Source organism: Pholcus phalangioides, unplaced genomic scaffold (genome assembly GCF_987345545.1).
Source record: "Pholcus phalangioides strain wild (caught in Gottingen) unplaced genomic scaffold, Ppha-v1.0 ptg000003l_1, whole genome shotgun sequence".
Lineage (NCBI taxonomy): Eukaryota > Metazoa > Arthropoda > Arachnida > Araneae > Pholcidae > Pholcus > Pholcus phalangioides.
This window is the reverse complement of record NW_028301596.1, coordinates 34,272,921-34,292,598: the sequence shown is the minus strand read 5'-3', so window position 1 is coordinate 34,292,598 and position 19,678 is coordinate 34,272,921. Positions and strand designations below refer to the sequence as shown.

At 33.8% G+C, this 19,678-nt stretch overlaps 1 protein-coding gene across 6 annotated transcripts in view; it reads right to left on the bottom strand.

The window, feature by feature from the left end:
- LOC149088447 (transducin-like enhancer protein 4) overlaps positions 1 to 19,678 on the bottom strand; it is a 307,412-nt gene that overhangs the window by 246,554 nt on the left and 41,180 nt on the right. For 3 of the 6 annotated variants that reach the window (XM_089247535.1, XM_089247537.1, XM_089247538.1), the window contains one exon: positions 11,148 to 11,159. The exons of the other annotated variants lie outside the window; for them this stretch is intronic. In XM_089247535.1, the coding sequence (XP_089103661.1) occupies positions 11,148 to 11,159 (12 nt within the window). The remainder of the gene's footprint in view (positions 1 to 11,147; positions 11,160 to 19,678) is intronic. 6 annotated transcript variants of the gene reach the window in all.

The following is a 19,678-nucleotide window of genomic DNA, read 5'->3' as shown; positions in this document are numbered from 1 at the left end:
ATACATTAAAAAAAAATACCCTTGATGAGCAAATATTCGAAGCGCTGCATATTTAAAAAGGTTTTTCTTTTTCTTTTTTGGTGCACGGGGGGGAGGGAAAATGTAAAATAAAAGGGCTTTTAACTGCATTTTTTTTCATTATTATTATTCTTTTTTGTTTGTTTCGAATAAAATTCAGTGGCGTTCGAATTATTATCATTATATATTTTTCTTTTCTCTCTCTCTCTCCGCCCGTAAATTTCTTAACGATTATTGGTGGAGACGCCGTGAGGTGGGCTTAAGTGTAGGGTACATTGTTTGTGGGCGGCGATGTTTTTCTCCTGTATTAATGTAAAATGCATCTGCGCCTGTGCATATGCGTTTTGTAAGTGAAGAATATGTGATAACGTTTAGTGACTGACTATAAATGAGATTAATCTGGTCGAGGAGCATAATTGAAACGAATTCTTGGGAGATCAATAAATTCTAGAAATATATCTTAAGGGGAGTATTTGATGACCTTTCTAGTCACTTTTCTATAAAATGATACTGGAATGACCTTTAATAACATTTTCTGATAGAAAGTGTTTTGAAATGGTTAAGTGATAATAAATTTTGAACTTCTTATGTCATTTTCTATGAAAGTCCTTTTTACGTTAAATTTTGAGAAAAATTCATGTAATATTCAAAACACGATTGCAAAAAGTTCTATGAATGAAATATCTTGTTAATAAAATATCTTGTAATATAAAAGTCGATAGAGCTCAGGCCGTGTTCGATTTGATAGAAAGAAAGTAAACTGCTGAAATTCATATGATTATATGGGTTTCGTAACAAAAATGGAGTCAAAAAGATCATGATTTGATGCTTCCTCAAAAAAAAATTCAGTTTCTTTTCCTTCATTCCACAGAAAATTAATGCAAATTTCATAATCATACGTCAGTAATGAACGAGAATGAACCTCTTCTAGACATGACTAGATCTACGTATAAATGTTTTACAACTGGAATCTGACCACAAATTTAACTGGTAGAGTTTGGTACAACTTAGCAAAGTGAGAGAGACCGCAGTAAGTGTTATAATATTGAATTTTCAACCTGGTTGTCTAAATATCATGGTTATCTTGACTTCCAAATCGAGAAACTATCCATACTTAGATATGCCACCATAACTTTCAATCGGCAGCGTATTACAGTATTATATTTTCTCACAATTATTAGTTTTTCGTGATAATTGCTCTTTTTTTGGGTTGCTATACTTCTGATACGTTTGACATACATATTTTTCATGGGCATATTTTCTCAACCACCTCGTTGCACATTTTATCAGTTGTGGCCTTTGTATTTCTATTATAGCTACCCTAATCTTCTAATAATGCTGTCAATAAAGAAGACAACATTCTGAATCATAAAAATTCTGTGGAGTTTTTTTATATAGCAGTTGTTTCTACATTTAGTATCAAAAGTTATTTATTGTGAAGTTGGAACATTTTTAGGAAAAGGTACAACGATCTCGAAAATTTTAATGCAATTACGATGATATTGAATGAAAAATCAAACTTTTTTTTAAAAGCGAGTGGATTCTTCTTCAGTGAACAGTTATCAAGAGAGCAGTAATTGCTTTAAACACTATCTCAGAAAACATTATTAGGATAATTTTACTAACGGTAATTCTAGAAAATGTTTTGAATCTAGCGTATCAAAATAGCTTTCCAAAACGACATTGTTGTGGCCAGGGCATTGTTGAAAGTATATTTAATAAATCGGAACAAAAAAAATTCTTCGAATATTTTACTATTAATTGAATGAAATTCAATTCACATGAACGCATTCAATTCACGATCTAAGCAATAAAACAGAATTTTTTTCAGACATTTAAACATTTTTTAAGTGTTTTTTTGTATATTTGAATAACTTGGATGTCGTCCGAAATTCAATTCAGATAATTTTTTCCCCTTACCTACATTACTTTAAAAAAAAATTTCCACACCATAAAGTCACTAAAAAAACATGGCTTCGCAGTTACTGAATTTCGCAATTAATAGAAAAGCAAACATTACGTTGAAAATTTGTGAGACAACAAAACCATGATTTTTTCTATACTGTATATATAAAAGTAAGCCTTTTTTTGCCTTTTTTCTCAGCTGTCAGTTCACCATTAACACTCCTGGTCGAAGTACAAACATACGTGACGCTCTGACACATCACAGTACTATTTGTACAAGTAAAAAAAAAGTTAAAAAACCACATAAAAAACTTGTTTTTTTTTTTTCGGTGTGTGTGTGTGTATGTTTGTGTGAAGCTTATCCTGGGAACTGTCATTAGGAGCTGTATAACAGCGAAGCCGTTCATGGTTTAACATTTAGAGAGGGAGTAGCGGAAAGTAAAGACTAGGTGAGCTAACATGAACTTAACGTTAGCTGGAGCCAAGAGAGAAAAAAATCCCTATACGGAGGTTAAGGAGAAAAAAAATTAGGGAAAATGGGTAAAAAAAAAATCGAGTCGATAAATTAATTACGTTAATGACGTCAAGCCCGAAACGGAAGTATAAATCCGTAAAAATCTACTGCTTTTTTTTTTTTTTTTTGGAAGAGAGAGAGAGAGAGAGAGAGCCGCCCCGCCCCAAACAGCATACTAAGTTTGAGGTAATAGTAAAGAAGTAATTTAACAAGCTGGGACACGAGGCTATCTTCAGAAGAAAAAAAAAAAGAAGCAGAAGTAAGCTTCCTGCTGAGGTGAGTTTTTTTTCCTCCTCATTTCATTCATTAGTAATGAAAAAAAAATATCAAGAAAAAATTCATTTGAATTTAAGATGTTTTTTGCTGTGATGTGTTTTTTATGGACGTTTTAGGGAAAAGTGGCATGTTTTTCGATGTTTTGCATTATAATTTCTTAATATTACGTCATGGACTTACCTACATAAGAGTTGCAAAAATATGTGCGTCCATATTGTCATACACATGACAACAATAATTATATTGTCGTTATGAAGAAGTCTTCAACCTTTTTTTCCATCCGCGAGCGCTGCCTGTATCATCAAGAGAAGAACACCCCTTATGGCAGGTTCGACATACAAATGTATGAAATCAAGAGATTGATTTCAATCCTTCAGAATGCAATTCGAACAAGGTATTTAATTTTAGCGTTGACCAAGTGCTCGCGAGCACAAAATCGGACACGAGCATCGAGAACTCTGGATGTTGCAGAGAGCACCGTGGTGTTCGTGAGCAACGGGTTGAAGACGCTTGTCGTGATGAATAATGAAAAAACTGCATGGGGGAAATTAGCCATTAACGCATCGTTAACGCTCAACGAAGCGATTTTAAAATCGGGGTTCTATAGCGAGGGGTGCACAACATCCGGCCCACGGGCCAAATGCGGCCCACCAAGGGGTTCCATCCGGACCATAAAAAGTTCCTCAGGTAGGAAAATATCGATTCACACAGTACGGTAAATACCTAGGCATTTCTAACATCAAAATTTGGGATATCACCAAAACTCGTTGTCAAGGCAAGTAAAGTTGCAGTTGCCATTTACAGCCAAAAAATTGTCAGAGGAAATAAAGTTGCTAATAATAGCCAAGAAAATTTCCAACTAGATTTCTAGATTTAAAAACAACTAGAAGCTTGATCTCATCAAACAGAATTATTTTCCAGATATTGTTGCCGTGAAAATATGTATTATATGAATACTGCGGTAATTATAAATCACATAAAGGAAAATATGTGCTCCATAACTGCCCTGATCAGAACTCAAAAACTTCTCTGACTTTTGCTGACCAAAACTCCTGAGATAACGTTCTTCAAGTTTCAGTTTTTTTTCCCTATACACAGATCTTTTTTTCCTGACTTTGAGGAAATATTTGTACATCTCCCTCACTTTTGCCAAATATCATGCAATTTACCTGACTTTCTCTGACACTTTCCATATCCCTATTATTTTTTCTGACTTTCCAGGTCACAATGGGAGCATTATAGTTACTTCAGCTGAAGCTGATAAAGCCGCTGAAATTCAGTGATTTGCCTTTCTTCATGTTTCATTTTTTTTCAATGTCAATGGGGCCATTCAAGTATTACGTAAGCAGATTTTCAGCCATTTTTGACTCCCCCCCCCCCCTGTCAGCAAAACACTGACCTCCCTCCCCCTGTCACCAAAATTTCGTCAGCAGCTTAGAATATTTCATATCTTCAAAAAGGGGTGGTTGATGACGTAAGCAACCTTCAAATCCCCCTCCCCCCCTTGTCATCAAAAGTCAGCAAATCCGAACAACCCCCCCCCCGATACTGACGTAATTCTTGAATGACCCCAATGCAAAAAAATTTCAAAATTTCAGCAGCATTTATTTCTCTTGCATAGGTCAGCACGAATTATAAAACAGCATTCGCCATGGCTAAACTGATTCTGTTTCAATTTTTTTTATATTTTGATAAGATTTAACTAACACAAAATTCTGACCTTCTGCAGATCCATTCTTACCAAATTAGAAAAAACTTCGGTTACCAAATTAGAATAAACTAAAATTCAAAGGAACTTAGACATTGCACACGTCTATTCATTTCATTCGTATGTGTGTGTGTGTGTGTTTAATGGAAATTTATCACAGGACTTTCTCTCAGGAATTCTCCTACCTTTTAACATGGTAAAAACGTTTTTTTTTTAGCACAGTTAAATATCATTAAAAAATATTATTTATCCATTTATATATTTCATATTTTAGTACAAATATTTTATATGCTATCCTGTGCCAGAGTACAAAATTCTACATGCCTCCAATACTTGATTTTTTACAAATTTAAAAAAAAAATTCATTAAAAACAGCTTGTGCGCGTGATAAAATTGCATGAAACCAATGCGATTGAATGAAAAATGGTTCAAAATAAAGAAAACTCTTCGGCTCATAAAATAATGAAAAAGACTGGGGGGGGGGGGGGTTTATCGACTCAATCTCATTCAAAATTAAATTTCAAAAATTTGAATTTTTTTCCACAACCCAAGTAATTATGAATGGATCTCAAATCTTTTTCCTCATTTTATGAACTGAAGTTCAGTCTCATTGATATCATGTTATTTTATTATCCTTGCAAGCTATTTTTAATGCGTTTTTTGAGAAGTTGTAAAAAATTACGCATTCCCAAGGGATCAGCATGATCCGCCCAGGGGATTCGTTAGTGCTAGTAAAGATCCATGCCCGAACCAAGATTTAAACCCAGTTAAGTCAGAGGTTAACTCTCTAACCACTCGACTGCAAGGAGACAAATCGCCGAGCTAGTGCAAAAAGACTAGAGAGAGATTTGGTTGTAAAATAACCCAATTAGGGATGAGGCGAATAGTGATACAGCCGAATAGCCAAATATCAAATATTCGGTGGCCGAATATCAATTTTCTTAAAATTCATAACAATTATAAATAAAATTGGCGTTTTTAATTGAAAATAAAATTATTGGTAATTTCAAATGATTGACATTGGATTTTAATATTATATAATTTATTATTTAAATACATATTGATAACTGGTAATTAAAAGACTTTTATTGCCATGATATCGATAATAAAATTTGACGATGATATATTGCATATTTTAAGATTACTTACAGAATCATTTTTTTCAACACGTCACAATTTTACATCTAATCAAGAAAATAACAACCATTATTTACTCCCGAATAGCAGTGCATCATAAAATTTTCTACTTATTTTCTTATTTTTTCCTCTTTAGATGTCCTGTCGTCTCCTTCCTTTCAATACGTTTCTTGTCTAGGGGCATCCTTCAGTTATTGACATTAGTAGTCATTAGTACATAGATAGTTAGTCCAAGGGTAGTTCATGCTGATTTCCACGTTATCGCAGTGGGATTCAATTCTTAGTTTCTTGTTTTCCTTATCCTAAAAATTCACCCTGACATAACCTCTTTCACAGAATGGGATGCACACCCCACCCCCCCCCCCCCAAAAGATAATCAGTAAATTTTTAATTTATCCGAAAAATTCCCATTAACATATTTTTTTTAAATTAAATTGTTGTGCTCACATACACAGACATTCGGCTGAACCGAATATTCTGCAAAAAGGGCCGAATAGGCTGAATACAGAATAGAAACCAAATACAGTCGAACCCCGTTATAACGAACTCCAAGAGACCGTAGAAATCACTTCGTTATAAAGAAATTGCAGGTTATTTAAAAATGTCCCTACGTAAACTTCTCTGGGGGATTAGAAAATTGTTCGTTAAAACGAGATTTTCGCTACAGCGGTATTCGTTAAAACGGGATTCAACTGTATTTGTCCCATCTCTAGTTGGCAGCACTGTCTATCAAAGAAAAATGAATCACAAAAATGAAAATATTTTTTCTCTGTTTAATTTTGGGCAATACATATATCAAAATAAAATAAACGAGCTCAATTTGACACACATTCATGGAAAAGAAAAAAATAATATAATCTTTCACCTCATAAAAAAGTAACAGTTCAATTACCACGAGATATTTAAATATCTAATCATATTTCTGAGGATTTCGTGATTGAAAAGGTTCGGTCATCATTGAGATTTTGTTACCCGAGATAATTTTTTTAAGGAACATTCTAGATCCAGATCGGGAATTCGCCTAAACCTACGCCGTTCCCCACGATGATGTTTTTGTGATATTTATATGCGACGGCGTTTATGAGCTGTTATCATGCACGTACGACACTATAACGAGATGCCAACAAGGAACCAATTTATTCTGTTCTAATGACACTCGAATCGCGAACAACAACAGCACAGCTATTTTTTATTATTTCCTACGCATCAACGGAAGGCTTTTGACACAAAAGAAAACGACCTCGATCATATCGATGCTTGAAGAATAATGAACGAAAAACTCTCAGAAAAAGAGTATAAGGGGAGGAAAAACTAAAAACGCGGGTATCAATTACCGACCATCAAGACACTCGAGATCGCGATCATCACGCTGGGGTTCACATCCACAAAAGCAACACCGGATGGGAGGAAACATTGATATAAAAGGTTTCGGCCACCGCCACGGGAACGGCATTAAACATCTCCCACTGGATTCACGTGTCATTCAGTCCGTACAAAAATATATACTCAGGAGAAATAAAAGAAACTATTTTTCGATCCATCGAAGCGTTATCGATCATCTATATTCCTAAATACAATGAATCCTATTCAATAAGGACTGTCGGAATCATGGCCGAAGATATATACAAGCAATTAATTCCAAAATTCATAAAACAGGGCTTCACAAATCGAAAAAAAAAAGTGGTGCCAGCCAAATTTCCTACGACAGTGTTTCTCAACGTGTGCTTCTCGACTCCTAGGGGCGTTGCTGTGAACTGGAGATAGTGATGTGTGGGCCTGTTTGTGCATTGTGTGGGAGAGAGAAATCTATTCTTTTATGCTTACATAATATCTATTAACTATTCTAGGGATCCGCAGATACAATATTACTAAGGCATGAGACCCGTGGCTGGAAAAAGTTTGAGAACCACAGTCCTAGGAGCTAATAAAATGTTAATATATGTCCTCGAGAAAATAACGGCAAAAATAATTGTTTCAGGCTTTTCTGGGGGACTGAGAACCTTTCCCCGCCCCCCCCCCCCCAAGTGAATATAAATTCTAATATAAATTTCGAAATTTCAATTTTTTAGGCCTTTCTGGGGACTGGGGACATTTTCTCCCAAGTGAACACAGAAATGCTTATATAAATTTTGAAATTTCCGCGCATCCTCAGACTTCAACGAACCTTCATCAGATGCTACTCCAACTCATGTAGCGCCCGTTGTGGTGGACGTATCTTACTGAAACTTCGTACGTATATAAGTTATTTTGAACCATGGGAAAATGATAGCTGAGATAAAAGTGTCATTTTTCACCTGCTGGTCAAAAATTGAATTATTTTTCTAGTGAATCTTTCTTTTCCCCTCCCCCCCCCCCCCATGGTCCATATATCCTATATAACAAGTTTGATCAAAATACCTCCATTAGAATGGGCAATACATACGTCTGAGTAGTGTCAGCTTATTTTTAGCCACCCTGTACAAAGATTATATATGCGAATATATATATGTATGTAATGAATATAAATGAGAATTGGAATAAAATGATCATTTTCACTGTACGCAAACGTGTTTTGTCCAGGAATTTGATCTTATTCAGTGCAGCGTTTTGCACGCTTCTTTCTTGGCAAGATCAGAGATTGAAGAAATATGTCGGTACTTTCCGTGTTAGAACATTATGTTTCGCACTGCAGTTTTTAATTCAATTCTTTTGCTCTGTTTATTCAAATTTTAAACACCTGATAGAATAATAGAAAAATATATTTCGCACATTGTACTCATTTTTCCATTTAGCTCATCTATGGTAACAAATATGCTTAGTATCCAACATTCGCAATAAACCCAGATCAATCGTGAAATTCGATTTCAACCATAAATTTTTAATCCACGTTAATATCGATAGCAAATAGAGTGAGTAAATATTTTAAGGGAAAGAAAAATGTGATGATTATATAAAAACTGTTGTTTTTTTTTTAAATATATATATTCACCCTCCCCTCTCTTGATAATGCAAATCCTCATGTAACGCATCGTCATTGCAAAAATGTCCTACTTCTTTTGTTTTTCATTTTACGACTTCCTACAACGAGTGAGATTGCATTTATGCTTTTCCGTGGGTGCGATTACATTTACTGACATGATGACGCATATGTTCAGCGAGGATTGAGTTCTGTTGGCGATTCGTGCATAAAAATGTGTGATGCCTTTTTTTCTTTCCTACTTCTGTATTATTGTTACTATACCTTCCAATGTAAATGCTCTCAACTTCAGCACCACAAACAGTTCTTTGGACAAGATACGCAACACTCTGATGCTGTTGTGATCAGAGAAACCTGACAAATAGAAGAGATGATCCTAGTCTGTGAGCTCAGCTGCCGCACCTGCTGGCAATGTACACGGTATCCGTTGAGAGGCGCTTATAAAACTATGTTAGGGTCTCGCTTCGAACTGGATTCGATAGCTTTCTTTTTGAACACATGAAAAAAACAGTAACTCTGCGAGTATTTCTGTTATAATTCTTTAGCTCTCTCTCTCTCTTCTCTCAACTTGATACCTTAGAAAATGATTTTTTCCCTTCAACAGAAATACTACGGTAGTAGTAGTATTTTTCTGCTATAGGAAAAAAAAACATTCATTTTCCACGGTAAAGAGTTGAGTTAAGAAACGATAAACTAAATTATGTTTTATGGGGTTGTATAGATCATATTTTTAGAAGTTATGGACTGACACTTTCAGAAAAGCTGCATAAAATACGGCAATGCAAAATACATGAATACCTAAAATGTTGAAAAAATAAATGATAAAATTAATCATCATGGTGCAGTGGATAAATATTAGGGTATTTGGTTATCGCAAAAGTTCTGGGCTGTTTTTTTTTCCAACAAGCTTTTGATCGAATGAAAGAAGTTTACGACTTTTCCTACATCCGTTTTGGAATTTACTCTATTTTTCAGTTATTTTTTACACATTTTTAAAATATTTTCCTCGTGGAATTAGGTGGTTTTTAGAAGTGAAAGATGTAATGTTTGCTTTCGGCATCATGATGTGCCATCAGAGAACGATGTCACATGTAAATAGTCATGAAGGGATCGAAACAAATGAAAGTGAGATGGTGCGATGCCTATTCGGTATGGTAGATGTGGTGAACTATCCCATTCTATGGAAGAGTTGATCAACTTTGCCCAAGAACATTAAGAAGACACCAACGAATAACGCAAATACACGAAAATACAAAAATCCTAATGCATTTCGACACCAATGGGTGTGGTCTTCAGAGGGAAAATATTTAACTACTAGTCACGCTGACCGAGTTTCCCACTTGGGTTGAATACCAAATCTTAACGCTTGGTTGCTCAGCGGATTGCATTGTCGAAATGCATTAGGATTTTTGAATTTTCGTGTATTTGCCTTATTCAATGGTGTCTTATCTTATTCTATCTTATGAATATATTCTCGGTGATGAAAATGAATCAACTCATTAAAGATGCGTCTCTTAGGTGCTTTTCAGTGAGGTATCCCCACATTAAATAACAGTAACATTCTCCTACTATATATAATTTATTTTTCGAGTTTCTATTTTTTAAATTTTGTTCTCGCAGAATTATGTGATTTAGAGGTGAAGAATGTATAATTTTTGCTTTTGACAGTACTAGAGAACGACCAGAGGGAACACCAGAGAACGATTTTCCATGTAAATAATTTTTAAGGGAGGGAAACAAATCAAGAGAGATGGTGCTATGTCTATTTAGCATGGCGGATACATGGTAAAACCTCCAATGATATCTTATGTAATTTTTTTGGGTGACCCATGATAAATTAATTCCTAAAAAATGTACCTCTTTGGTTATTTTCAGTATCATATCAAATTGTATACATCGATCCATACAGTATTTCCTCCGACTAGTTCCACGGAAATTTCGTGAGCAGTATTTTGTAAGTGTTTGGGATATCAGGAAAATTTTAGTTTTGGTCTGCAAGTTCGATTTATATGACTGGTCACTGTTGATGAAAGTGGAAATTCATTGATTTTCATTTGCAAGATATCCCCACTAACTGCAACAGGTTATCTAATCCAATCATCATCGTAAAGAGTAAAACTTCTGCATTTAAAACTGTGCGAACAGTCCAAATATTGATTGAAAACAAACACCTCCACGGACCTCAAAAATGTTTCTTCAAGTTCGATCGACATTAGGCCTATCTTCATATCTTCATTTTAAATTCATGTATTATGTCATTCATCATAACGAAATGCAGTTTTTATCATCCATTGTGAACACTGTAAAAATCTTCTGCATTCAATAATTAACATAAAAGCCAGACCCCCAGACACCTCAGTAAACTTGTAGCTCACCCCGTGTTCCTCGATGTGTTTAAAAATACAAATTACGATAAAACGGCACAACAACACATGCAAAAAACACTCAAAACTACAAAATCATTTGATATAAATGTGTGTATGCAAGGCTATATAAAGTTCATAAAATATCTCAATGAAATTTATACACAAAAAAAGGAAAACAAAAACTAAAAATATACTTCAAAAATACAACACGAATAAAATCAAAAAAAATAATGAAAATAAGAAGAAAGAACATAAGAAACAACTCACCTGACTGTGTCCCTGGAACCATAGAAAAGATTCCGGAACAGACAGGTCAGCAAAGAAAGCAAAAAAAGGAGAGAGAAAAAACACAAAAAGAAACTTCAATTAATAACATAATTAACACAATAAATAACTTTTTTCAAATAGAACGAACGAAAAATAAATAATTAGAAAGAGAAAAAAAACAGTACGATAATTTTTTAATTATACACGAAAACCCCGATGATACGCCAAAGTCGACACTCGACTTATTTTTTAAGGCAGTGGTTTTTCAACCGCTGGCTCGCGGACCGGTGCCGCAAACCATTTCGACCATTTCATATTTCTGCTACATAATTTCAGACTTAATTAAATATTATGCCGTCTCTTATTGGTTTTTATAAATATCTTAACCGTGAGTTAGGTCTTCCGTTTAGTTACTTTTTCAATCCGCAAATTATTTATCCTTTTTTTGCTGGTCCTAAAATAATTTTTGTTTTCTTTTGACTTTTTTCTTGCATACAAGTTATTTCTCCTACTTATTTATCTTTGGCCGGTCTGCAAACTATTTTTCCAATGCGTTATTTTTTTTGAGGGTCCCCAAATTATTTCTCCCCTGCATTTTTTTGCTGGTATTCAAATTATTTCTGTTATTTATTTATTTTTATCAGTCCGCAAATTATTTACCCTATTTTTTGAAGCACCTGCTTTTTTTTTCTGGTCCGCAAATAATTATTCTAATTTCCGGAGATCCGCGAAAGAAATTGTTTAAACTACTTCCACCGGTCCGCATTTGAAAAAAGGTTGAAGAACACTGTTTTAAACGATGTTTTACCTATTATTTTAGATTTCAGTCAGATTAAAGCAAGTGAAAATCAATTGTGACACGTAATATTCAAATTTCTTTCATGAACACTTTGTAACGTGCTTAATAATTATACGATAATGCTGATGCCGCAAATAGCCGACAAACGCACCACACGGAAGAAAACACGTATCGTACCGTACTCACTGGAATTAAAGCTCAATAATTAAATAGGTAGAAAAATAGAAGTAAGTATATAGTTTTCTTTCTTGTTCTTTTTAAGTTTCCCGTCTTCTCCCTTAACCACACCGCACCATTAATGATATTAACGAGAGAAGATTTTTCCCCAATCGTTCGCGTACAACAATCAAAAATTTTCTTCAACGGTATCTATTATTCACACGAGAAACGAACCCCCAGTAAAAATATCGAAAGCCATCAGTCGTCTATTTTGGTATTTCCTGTAATTGTCAAGAAGCCGCATCATCACGTAAAAATTAAGAAAACACGAACATATTCGAAAGGAGAGAGAGAGAGAGAGAGACAGGATATTTTCTCCTTAATTCCAACAGAAAAATGTGTTGTCATCAACCTTTGTGAGTATATGGGTACATTACCTGTCTCTTAAAATGACTCTCAGATGAGAATAAGAGAGGAATAGAGAAAACTGCACAGGAGAGGGAATTTGTTAACAAGCAATTAAAAGTTCTTCTCTTATTGAAGAATAACTTTCCTCCTTTTGTCTTATATAGTAAATCGTATTTGCTTTTGTTGTTGTTTCTGTGAGGAGAGTCAAGAAGCATTTGCTGCAATGAATCAAACCTTTTGTTCGAGAGCATTCTGACGCAAGTGAGGATTGGAGGGGGGGAAACCCAAGGGAATCAAAAAAATTTTAGAAGACATACATAGAGAGAGAGAGAGAGGGAAATAGAGAGCAAGTGTTTTCCAGAAGGAACGCCAACTTCTTACACACACGCGCATACTCTCGACACCTGCCATTATTCATTAACATCAAGCGTACGTAAAATCGAGACGAAATTCCCAAGTTCTTAAAAGATACCAGAGCAATAATAATGATAGAAAATGAAGAAAAAAAATGAGAATTTTCTCTCAAAATTCTGGGATTGTGTTTGTCTCGTAGCAATTTGTCAAGGACCGAGCATATACACGTCCCAAGAAAATACCCGGCATTTTCAGAAGAATTTTTGAGCAATCACAACCTAGATATTTGTATTTCCAGTTGTGTGTTATTGTTTTTATTTTATTTTTTTATCATTATTATTATTTTCGGAATTTCTACAACAGAGAGAAGGAGAATCAGTCTCTACGTTGAATATTCCTATGCAATTATTCTCTGAGGTACCGACTGTTGCAAATGCGAATTACATACAAAGATGCTTGTATATGTATTTATAAAGACACAGGAAAGAATATCTATGTAGTAAATTTCATTCGCTCCGATATTTCACAAAAACATCCGTGTTCACCTTTATTTGATTCGGGATAAGAGGAAAAATAAGACTACAGGAATTGAGAATTTATTCGAGATATATTGCTGACGGGTTCGTACATGGTGCTATTACGAATATCTGATATAGAGATTGGGAGATTTATTCGGAATACTTGAAGACATGTTCGTTAAAAGTAATGTCGATGCGTCTTATAAAATATATGGCACGTGTTGATGATTATGAAGTTCCTTGAGTAAAAATCAGCGATGTGTCATGAAATTCTTAAAAAAAAAAAAAATTTAAATCGAAATCACATTTTTGCGTCCCGTAATTGGATTTAGAGGAAATTCCAGAAATTTCTGTTGAGTTAGAAAAATATTTTCCCGAAAACTTTCTGCGAAATTTACGGGAAAACGTTTAGTTACAGCGTTATAAAGTAATGAAAAATTCTCGGAAATCAGATCACTCGGAAAATTCAACGCTCATAAAATATAGTAATATGTATTACATATCTCTCTCACAATCTACTTACTGCTGGAACCATGCAAATTCCACTCTCGTGTATGTATAATAACATATTTATGCATTCATCGACTAAAAACTGCTTCAAAATCTCAAGAAATCGGTCTCTTCATCTTAGAATACATCTTAAAATTTTTCGAGATATAACATCGATACAAAATAGAGAAGAAGAAAAAAGTATAAAGAATATTTTCTATAAAAATCCGAACTATTTCATCCAGTGACATAAACTTAAAAATAGGAGTAGAGGAAGCAAAAAAGAAAAAAAAAAACATGGAATAAAACTGAAGAAATACGGGGGAAAAAAAGATGTAGAAGGACCTTTCCCAAGTCCTGGAGCATTCAACGTTCTAAATAAAAGCAGGGTCAGCCCAGGAACGAATAAAAGAATTTCTTGTACATATACTTTTCTGTTGGTTTAAAAAAAAATACATATAGAAATCCTCAAGGGAGAAGCCACATGGGAAAGATATATATACAAATATACGGAGAGAATCGGGCTTAAACTTGAATGCAAACAAGTCGGATTCCGAAGGACAAGCAACATTTTTATTCCTCAAATATTTGCAACGAAAACATTGACAGTAAAAAGTAGAAGAAGGAAAAAAATAAATTTATGGACCATGCAACTCGAATACACATACATACACATTGAACATACACAAGGAACCGGGAGCCTATAGGTTATAAGACAAGCTTTTAGAAAGAAGAGGTTGGTCCGGGATAGCCAGAACCTGGAAAACAGGCAAGAGCAAATGCGAAAGGCAGTTTTCCCGATCTGTTCCAAAAGAGAATAACAAAGACTAAGGTACGCCTATATATAAAAAAGTGTATATATAAGATACGCAAATGTGTGTGGAAACCTCAAACTCAGTAGCAATGAGATTTGCCTTTCGTAGGAACAAAATAAAAGAAGACCACATGCATACACAGAGATTTACATAGGAAGACTTTAGCTGCGGTGTTTTTCGATTCAGGCATACGAAAGCATATATGCCTTGAAATAATATATCTATATACATGCGTGAAATTTTTTAAATTTCCGATTCAAACGAAGCTATAAGATAAACTTCTTCGGTATTTGTACATCGAGTCAATACTTTGATATTTTAAGGTTATAGGCAAGGGGATTAAGAAGTTGAAGGAGGCATGTATGAATTTTTAGCTTGGAATGCAGGCTTTGGAGAATGAATATATAATGTTTAGAGTACTTTCTTATATGAATGTGTAGCTGAATTGTGTTCTAAGATGGGGGTTTTTTTTTCTCTTTTGTGAGGAAACAATGGAGTCGAAAAGAATAGAGCGTATAGATAAGAGTCGGAAAATGTGAATTCTGATCGTTTTTGCCAAAATACAGAGGTATCCGAGAATGTGGGATGCGGAGATGAAAAATATGGAGAAAATTTTCTTTTGCCATTGTGCATTGCTTATTCTCAACTGAACCTGCGTGGTGTGTCTTTGAGATGCATTTGAAAACATGCGTGTGACTTATTTACGAGGGAAGAAGAATAAAAAGATAGACAAGAGATCCGTAGTGAAAACAGTTTCAGGGAAATTTCCGTCGCCTAAATTCTAAGAAAAGTGGTTTTTTTTGTGAATTTTTTATGGAATTTCGTGTGAGCAATGATTCTGTCAAAGAGTATTCCGTCGCTCAATTAGAGTCAATCGGCAATGTATAAAACATATCTGCAGTCAAATTTTAATGTAATGAAATCATATTTTTTGTATGTGCAGTCGGCACCATTTAATCGGATATCAAAGATTCCGATATATTCCCACAATACACGATTAAGCGGGAACCATTCAAGAGATATGGAGAATTTTCGAAGTTCAAAAATCTCCGTTGTAATTTACTGCTTCCGTAAAAGAGTTTCACTAACAAAGCACGTTTACGTTTGTGAAATTCTTTTGATTAGCCTTGAAATTACAATAGATGCATTTCTCCAAAGTTGTTCAGGTAAATTGCCATGAAGATTGAGCAAATGGGTCATTTAGATGCATAAATTAGCAGGTGCGTTATCATTGGCTAAAACACACGGTAGTAGTGGATGTCTACGGATTGATTTCTTTCCTGGTAAGACGTTCCCAAAGCTTTATAGCCCTACACTCAATAATTATAGACAGCTATATCTTTCATTAGCTACAGACAAGTCATAATTATACAAGATATCAGACACCTTGTATATATAAAACATCTTGCTTTTGAAAATTCTTAGTTGGTATCAAGAGTTCACTTAAAGAAATAAATCTATGAATTAGTTCAACCAAACGCCAAACTTTCCATAAAAATCTATAAAACTCAACTCTTCGTTAACAGTTCAGATGATAAATTTTATAATGGCTCATATTTTATCAATATAATGTAATAGTATATAAGCGTTCACAAAAGCTAATGTGGGTTGTTTTTCGACATTTAACTAGAATATTATTATAAAATCATAGATCTTTTAAAAGTACTATCAGAGAAATCCAATTTTTAAGATGGCAGCTCGATAATAATAATTAAAACTAACAATATTAGAAATTTACTGGCTAGTCATATATGTATATATATTGAGTAGCAGGGATCATTAGCAAAATACTTGTTCAGCAAATATTCTTTTAGTAAATATCTATGTGAGTTTTTACGTGGTTCTAAGGTTATGTGATGGTTATATCTCATATAATATTAAAAATATAATCTTTCTAAAACTTCTTATACCAGAAAATTGTATTCATTGCTCGAATTCAAGTAGAATTATCCGGACATTTACATTACCATGAAGCTTTTTCTACCATACAGGGTAGAAAATCCTCAGCAATAATACAGCTGAGTAGTGTCAGTTGAATTATACTGACACTACTCGAACTCATATGGCACCCGTTGTGGTGGAAGTATTTCATTGAAACTTCGTACTTGGGCCATGAGAAAAATATAACTGCAATAAAAAGCACCGCTTTTCACCTGGTGGTCAAAAATTGAACTATTTTTTATTGAATCTTTCTTTTTCTAATGCTCCATACATCGTATGCATCAAGTTTCGTCAGATTACCTGCATCACAATGGCGCTACATACGTCTGAGTAGTGTCAGTTCATTTAAACCATCCTGAACTTTTCGTCCAAAAAAGTTCTCCCAACTTAATAACTGCTATATTTTTTTAACAGCTATTAATGTTTAAGGTTAGAAGAAGTTAACTTATAAAATAGTTAATTAGCTGTAGCTCGTTGATTCTTCATGGGGAAAAATACGCCTCAATCCACTACCACAAAAATAGAAGCCAATCAAACTTTGACAGTATACAATCATGAAAAAATAAATGTTAAAAAAAATAATATAAATATGTAATTAATCACAAAGTGTCAAATGCCAATTCACAAGAGGTAAAGGAGAAAAAAAATGTCTCTTTTGACGACATAAACTAAGATTAAACTGCCACAGAAGTGGGAGGAGAAAATACAGAGTTAGCGGTAAAGTTGACAGGAGACGTGATAAGTCGATTCGAAAAATGTCCCTCGTCCGTCCATCCATCCATCCATAAAACAATAAAAAGTTTAATTACTAAATCTGTCGTCGCGTCATGCTTCTGAAAATGCCTAGTCATGGAAACAGGGGGCAACCGACTATAAAATTAGGAATTAAAGAAAAAAAAATGTAAGAAATAACGATCTTCTTCATACGTGTCAGTGAAGAAAGAAGGAGATTCTCCAGACAGATAAGAGACCAACAAATCACTATTACGTGACTCGGTTTGCCAGTCATCATCAGCAAATGAAATCTCGCATCTTTCCGCGAGAAGTTACGAGCATGGAAAAATGAAAAAGAAAAACTGAGGTTTAACAACACATTTTTCCACACTTCTTACCGCTGATAATCATCTATCGTCAGATTTGGATTCCCATGAAGAGGATGAAGCCAAATAAAAAACAGTGGTTTCGGTTTCACGTCGTCGCACAAGAAGTAATAGGAAAATCTTTGCTCTTGTCGACATGAGATCTCACAACCCGTGTGGTGTGTTGTATTATTATTATTATAGTTACACTTTTTGCTTTTTTTTTCTTTAAACTATTTGGTTGGTTGACTTGAAACACTTGCACATATTAAGTAATACTTTCATTGTATCTTTAACAACTAAAAAGGAAATAGAAGCTTGACTTTACTGACAGAGCTTGATTTTACTGTGGGACGTGAGCGTAACCAAAAATCCGCTTAGACATTGAATAGTTGGTTATCTCGTGCATTGCGTTAAATTTGAAGGAAACATGCGAATATCCTGGCATTTAATTGGCCTCGTACTATGGTCGAAAAGCCTCAAAAACTTTAAGATCTAGCATAAAAACATCATTCAAACATCGATTTATTTCAAATTTGTCATATATACTATCGATTTTATGCGCTATAACATATTATTGCAATTATTCATATATCTTCAGTACTTGTTTTTTGTTTTTTGCAAATTTTCAAAAATTAAGAAAAACATTTATTGTCGATACAAATATGAACACATTGCGTGCATTCTATTTTACCATTCGCGCAATGTATGCACAAGAAATAAATGAAATATTTTCTGTTGCCAACATAAGATCTCGCAACCCATGTGTGTGGTTTGTTGGTTTATTATTATTTTCAAATATATATATATGGTTTGTTGACTTGGAACACCTGTGCATATTAAGTAATTCTTTCATTGTATCTTTAACAACTAAAAAGGAAATAGAAACGTGACTTTACTGACAGAGCTTGATTTTCTGTAGGACGTGAGCACAACCAAAAATCCGTTTAGACATTGAATAGTTGATTATTTCGCGTATTACGTTAAATTTAAAGGAAGCGTACGAATATCCTGGCATTTATTTGGCCTCAAAAACTCTATAATCTAATAGGAAAAACCCTTAAAAATATTATCCGAGCACTAATTTAATTCAAATTCAGCTAATTGTCTTTCAAGCCTGTCAACTCCATTTTCCTGTTGCTACTTATTTTTTATATATATTATATGTATTTCTTTTTTCTTCCCCCCCCCCCGTTATTATTTGTACTGACAAACATGTATCAATTATTATGCTTGCGAACTCACAAGCTAGCTTAGCCCCCGAAATGTTTTGTGTCTGTTTTTCAATTGGTTAAATAAAATTATCTTACCTTAAAAAATTTGCTACAGATATTTTCGATTGTGTTTGCAATAATATGTCATCGCAATTGTTCACATATCTTCAGTGTTTTTTGTTTTTTTTTTTCCTTTGAAAATGTTTCAAAAATTAAGAAAAACATGTGTTGTTAAAACAAATATCAACACATTACGCGCATAATAAAATAATATGAGCGCAATGTGTTGCAAAAGAAATAAAAAATTGTTTTCCCTTGTCGACATAAGTTTCACAACCCATGTGTGTGGTTTGTTTGTTTATTATTATGGGGTTATTTTGTTGCTTTTTTTTAAAAAAAAAAGTATTTGTTTTGTTGACTTGAAACATCTGCTCATATTAATACTTTCATTGTATCTTTAATAACTAAAAAAGGAAATAGAAGCTTGACTTCACTGACAGAGCTTGATTTTCTCTAGTGGAAAGATCCATAAAAATATTATTCAAGCACTGAATTATTTCAAATTTGCTATAAATATTTTCGGTTGTATATTTTATAACATGTTACCGCAATTGTTCACATATCTTCAATACTTTTTTTTTTTTTGCAAAATTTCAAGAATTAAAGAACATGTATTGTTGAGAAAAATACCAACACATTGCGCGCATGATAAAATAGCATTTATAACCAATATAACTGAATAAGAAATCAATTCT